The sequence below is a fragment of the Fonticula alba genome (assembly GCF_000388065.1).
Source record: "Fonticula alba strain ATCC 38817 unplaced genomic scaffold supercont2.2, whole genome shotgun sequence".
In the NCBI taxonomy this organism is placed as follows: Eukaryota; order Rotosphaerida; family Fonticulaceae; genus Fonticula; species Fonticula alba.
In genome coordinates, this window is record NW_009242972.1 from 2,794,620 (window position 1) to 2,799,848 (window position 5,229).

At 69.9% G+C, this 5,229-nt stretch overlaps 1 protein-coding gene across 1 annotated transcript in view; it reads left to right on the top strand.

The window, feature by feature from the left end:
- Nucleotides 1-832: 832 nt before the first annotated feature.
- The window catches only part of H696_01597 (hypothetical protein), a gene marked incomplete at its 3' end in the record, with an annotated part of 5,625 nt that continues 1,228 nt past the window's right edge, over nt 833-5,229 (top strand). The window contains exons 1-6 of the mRNA XM_009495501.1: nt 833-908; nt 1,006-1,153; nt 1,317-1,490; nt 1,622-2,053; nt 2,191-3,606; nt 3,786-5,132. Coding sequence (XP_009493776.1) covers nt 871-908; nt 1,006-1,153; nt 1,317-1,490; nt 1,622-2,053; nt 2,191-3,606; nt 3,786-5,132 — 3,555 coding nt within the window. The 5' untranslated portion in view covers nt 833-870. The remainder of the gene's footprint in view (nt 909-1,005; nt 1,154-1,316; nt 1,491-1,621; nt 2,054-2,190; nt 3,607-3,785; nt 5,133-5,229) is intronic.

Genomic DNA, 5,229 nt, shown 5'->3' on the forward strand with positions numbered 1-5,229 from the left:
GGGGGGGGGGGGGGGGCGGGGCCGGCGTCCGCTCGCCCGCGCCGAGCCTGGGCTCGTCCCCGGGGCCTGCGGTCAGCGCTGGGAGCCGCGCGCCTGGCATGCAGGGGCCCGGGCGGTCACGCAGGGCAACAACTCCCTGCTGCCCGGCGACCCGCGCATCCCCGCGCGCACGCCCTCCGCCTCGGAGCGCCCCTGTTCCTTTCCTCTGTATCCCCGCCCTTCGTGACCCCCCCCCCCCCTGTTCCCTGCTGCCCCGCACCCCAGAGCCTCGCCCCAAGGCAGCGGCGGGGGCAGTGGCAGCCGGTGGCCGGCATTTCGTCCGAAGAACCGCCCGCCGCCCGCGCCCCCGGCAGCAGGCGAGGCAGAGGGACGCGGGACGGGAGGAGCGGAGCCCCCCCGCTGGTGCCCGTGTGTAGAACGAGCGCGTCGACCGCGTATTGCCCGGCCCACACTCACCACTGATCCCCCCCCCCCCCCTGAGCTCCGTCTGCTGGCCTCCTGGCGGGACTGTGCCCTCGGCATTTTTATTGTTATTGTTTACCCCCCGCGTGCGGCAGCGCGTTGCCTCCAGAGCGCCCTTTCTGCCACCCTCACCCCCTTCCCCCGCCCAGCCTCCCTTCATCTTCCTTCGCTGCCCCTCTCCCCCCTCCTTTCCCCCCCCCCACCCCTACCCACGCGTGTCTGGTCGCCAAGTCAGCCGCATCTCGCGCTTCCGCCTGGTGGCCCGCTCTCTCCCCCCCCCCCCCCCCCCCCCCCCCCCCCCCCCCCCACGCGTGTCTGGTCGCCAAGTCAGCCGCATCCCCCCCCTCCGCCTGGTGGCCCGCTCTCTCCCCCCCCCCCCCCGCCTCCAGCCTTCCCCACCTCGCCAGGATGTCCTTCCACTCTGTGGCCGTCTCGGCCTTCCTGCAGTACGCGTCCCCTGCACCGGCTCGCGATCGCGCCTCTTCTCGCTGGCTCCCCTCACCCTCCATGCGCCATCCTTCCTGCCCCCCCCCCGCCGCCCAGTGACTCTGCCGGGTCCAAGGGATACACTCCCTACGGCACGCTGGACCTGAATCTGAAGCTCGGCGACAAGGGCGCCTTCATCCTGAACCTGGACAAGGCCGGCACCGTGTACACCAGTGCCCCGATCAGCCCGGACTTCTCGCTGACCGTGCGTATGACCCGGGCACACACACACACACACCCAGAGAGAGAAAGAGAGAGAGATGCCTGCCTATGCACGCCTACAGGCCGCCACCCCGCACCGCCCCTGACATGCTCCCCCCCCCCCCCTCCCCCCCCCCCGCTCCCTTGCTGTGGGCCGCACGCCATAGCCCCTGGACGAGACGTCGGCCATGTTCACCGGCGAGCATGGTCGCTCGTGGACCGTGCGCTTCTCCTCGGTTGATGAGGCCAGCAACTTTTATCTCAAGGTCACCTATGCCCGCGCCTCGGCCGCCCAGTTCAAGGAGCTGGTCATCCAGGACTCCCTCGTCGGCACTGGTGATGTATGTTTCCGTCGGCCCGGCCGTGTGACCCTCCCTGATGCTGCTCTGCCTCTCTTCGCCCTGCTTACGCACCATTCGCTCCATTCGATCCATTCGATCCATTCGATCCACTCGACCCTGCTCCACCCCAGGACTCCCTCGGCCCGGGGTCCCGCGCGGCGGTGGCCTACAATGCCTGGTCCTTCAGCCAGAACTCCCTGAGCCCCTTCCATACCGGACTCAACAACCCCGATCAGCAGCAGACCTTCACCATCGGTCGCGGCAAGGTGTGTGCCGGCTGGGAGACCGGTGTTCGCGGCATGAAGCTCGAGGGCCGCCGCTTCATCATGGTCCCCGCCACGATGGCCACCAGCGCCCAGGGCTTCCCCACCGGCTGCCCGCTCTTCTTCCACATGAAGCTGGCTCGCGCTCGGTTCGAGGGCTCGGCCGCCTCGGCCGCCGGCACCCCGGCCAAGGATTCGCCGCGCAAGTTCAAGACCGTGCAGGAGATCCCGCTCCCCTCCCTGCCTGTGGCGCCGGCCTCCTCCTCCGAGGTGGACGAGGATGACCCCATTCAGAGCCTGGTACGCTGCTCCACACATGTGCCCTCCCCCCGGTGGGGGGCGCGGGCTCGGTTGGGGGCTCTGCTCTTTCCCCCTGCTCCCCCCTCCCCCCTCGGCAGACCCCTTCTCTAACCATCCCTTTCGCGACGCTTGCCCAGCGCGGCCGCGATCAGAAGCAGCAGGAGGTCATCGACCGCGTCTCGAAGTTCGGCCAGAACATGCTCAGCAGCCTGCCGGCTCCGGCGGCTGCTGCCATGAACGACGAGGTTGCCATGACCCTGAGCCAGCGCAACAGCCAGCAGCCCGCTCAGCAGCAGCAGCAGCAGCAGCAGCAGCCCGTCCAGCAGCAGCCTGTTCAGCAGCAGCCTATGCAGCAGCAGCAGCAGCAGCCCGTTCAGCAGCAGCAGCAGCAGCAGCCCATGTACCCCATGCAGCAGTCGCAGCAGCAGCCCATGTACCCCATGCAGCAGCAGCAGCAGCAGCCCATGTACCCCATGCAGCAGGACCCGTGGACCGGTGCCCCGCAGGCCGGCCCCGGCCAGCTGGCCCTCTATCACCCATACCAGCAGGCTGGTGCTCCGGGCGCCCCCTTCCGGCCGGCCCTTCCTGCTCCCGGGCAGCACTACGGCAACCCGGGGCACTATCACGATTCGGCTGCTGCCACGGCGGCCGCTGTGGCGGCTGCCACCGTGGCCGCGTATGCTCCGGCCGCCGTTGCCCCGGCCGCCGCTGCCGCGTCTCCGGCCCCGGTCGCCAGCCCGGCTCCGGCCCCCGGCCCGGTCGCCCTGTCCGATGAGGACCGGCGCCTGCTGAGCGCCACGCACGATGCCGCGCAGAAGGTGGCCACCCAGCAGACCACCATGGCCACCTCGGTGGCCGGGGTGGCCGAGCAGGTGTCCACCCTGCGCGAGGGCGTCGGCCGGATTGTCAACAATCCGCTCTTCGCTTCGGACGGCGGCAAGCCCGCCATGGAGGGGCTGGAGCTGCTGCGCGCCATCCAGAAGCTGGTGACCGAGAGCGACCGCCTGCGCCGGGAGATCGACGAGCGCTCGACCACGGTGGAGCGTCTGCAGGCTCGCGTGGCCGGCCTGGTGACCGAGAAGGAGCAGCTCATCGACGACCGGAACCAGATGCTGGACCGGCGGAATGAGTCGCTGCGCGCGACGTCCGAGCACTCGGCCGACATCCTGCTGAAGCTGCAGCAGGACAAGTCCCGCATCGAGGCCGACCTGGCTGCCGCCCAGTCGGACCTGTCCTCGGCCCAGCGCCAGGTGGCCGGGCTGACCCGCGTGGAGACCGAGCTCCGCGAGGAGACCGCCACCCTGACCCTGGCTCTGGAGGAGGCGCGCTCCGACGCGGACACCCTGCGCACGGAGGCCGCCACGCGGGAGACCCGCGTCAAGCAGCTGACCCGCCAGCTGAAGCTCCTGAAGGCGGCCAAGGCCGAGGCCGATGAGCGGATCACCGCCCTCGAGGAGGAGGTCAGCGACCGGATCCGCGAGCTGGAAAACGTCCGTGCCCTGTCGGACGAGCGCCGGCGCAAGTCCGATGAGGAGCTTGCCCGTGCTGAGCAGGTGCGCGCCTGGCTGCCTTTTGTGCCCCTCTCGCTCTCACTCGCTGGCCCTCGGATGAGGAGCCATGGCCTCTTCCCCGGTCACTGACACATGAATCGCACGACGCTCTGGCGTGTGGGGGGGGGGGGGCGGGGCGGGTCCCGGCTCGGTTGGGCGCGCGCGGTCCGGCAATATGACAGACCTACATCGACAGCCAGAAGGCCCTGGAGAAGGACATTTCGACCCTGCGCGAGCAGCTTCGCCGCGAGCGTCTGTCCTCCGGCGAGGCAACCGCCACCCGCCTCCGCGAGATGGAGGAGGAGCTCGAGGCCATCTGGACCCAGAAGCTGGAGCGCGTGCAGGAAGACCTGCGCAAGGCCCATGCCACGGCCGTGGCCAACATGGAGATTGCCCAGCGCCAGGCCCTTGAGCAGGCTCGGGCGGAGGAGCGCGAGCTGGCCGCCGCCGCGGCCGGGTCGACCACCCGCCAGCAGGAGGCCCGCACGGCTGAGCTCGAGGCCCAGCTGGCCGAGGCCCGTGCCAAGGTGGCCCAGCTGCTGGCCACGGTGGAGGAGCTTGAGAAGACCCCCGGCGCCGCCCCGGTGGGAGCCGCTGCCGGTGGGCAGTTTACCTTTGACGATATCAAGAAGATCATGAACGGCGTGGCACGCGGTGTGCTGCCGATTCTGGCCGACCCGGAGGAGCGCGCCACCGTGACCGGCATCATTCGTGACGCCACGCTGTCGGTTCTGAACCCGGAGCCCGTGGTCGCGGAGTCTGAGGAGTCCGAGGAGGAGTCTGACGAGGAGTCTGCTGAGGAGTCCGAGCACGAGTCCGAGCACGAGTCCGAGCACGAGTCCGAGCACGAGTCCGAGCACGAGTCCGAGCACGAGTCCGAGGAGGAGGAGGAGGAGTCCGCCGATGAGGCGGCTGCCCCTGTCGCCGAGGAGACCTCCCTTGCCGCCGAGGAGTCCGACGAGTCCATCACTGAGGAGGCCGTTGCCCCGGCTGCTCCCGGCGTGCAGGAGGAGTCCGAGGATGAGGATGAGCTCCCTGCCGTTGCGGCCCCGGGCCCGGCCCAGACCGCTGCCCTTCTCTTCGACTCGGAGGACGACGAGGAGGACCTGCCGCTTCCGGAGGTGGCGACCAAGCCCCAGGCGTCGAGCCTTCTCCTCTCGGATGACGAGGATGAGGATGATGACCCCTTCCTGCCGGCCCCCGGCAAGACTGCCGCCGTGAGCCTGGGCTTCTCGGACGACGAGGAGTCTGACGTGGCGGAGGATCCTGCCCCGTCCATGGCCGCTGCGGTCGTCAGCGATGATGCCACTGGCAGCGATGACGGTGGCGAGGAGGATGAGGACGATGCCGTCTTCGCGGCGGCCGCGTCTCCCACTGCCGCCACCCCGGCCAAGGGTGGCCTCTTCGACACTGACAGCGAGGAGGACGACCTGGAGGTCGATGCTGCGCCCACTCCCGAGGTGGAGCCTCTCGAGGAGGATGCCTCGATTGACTCTGGCGCCGAGACTCCCACTCACGAGGAGGGGTCTGTCGCTCAGAAGGAGGATGACGACGAGCCCCTCGCTGAGGAGGCCGACGATGAGCCTATCACTGAGGAGGCCGACGATGAGCCCCTCGCCGAGGAGG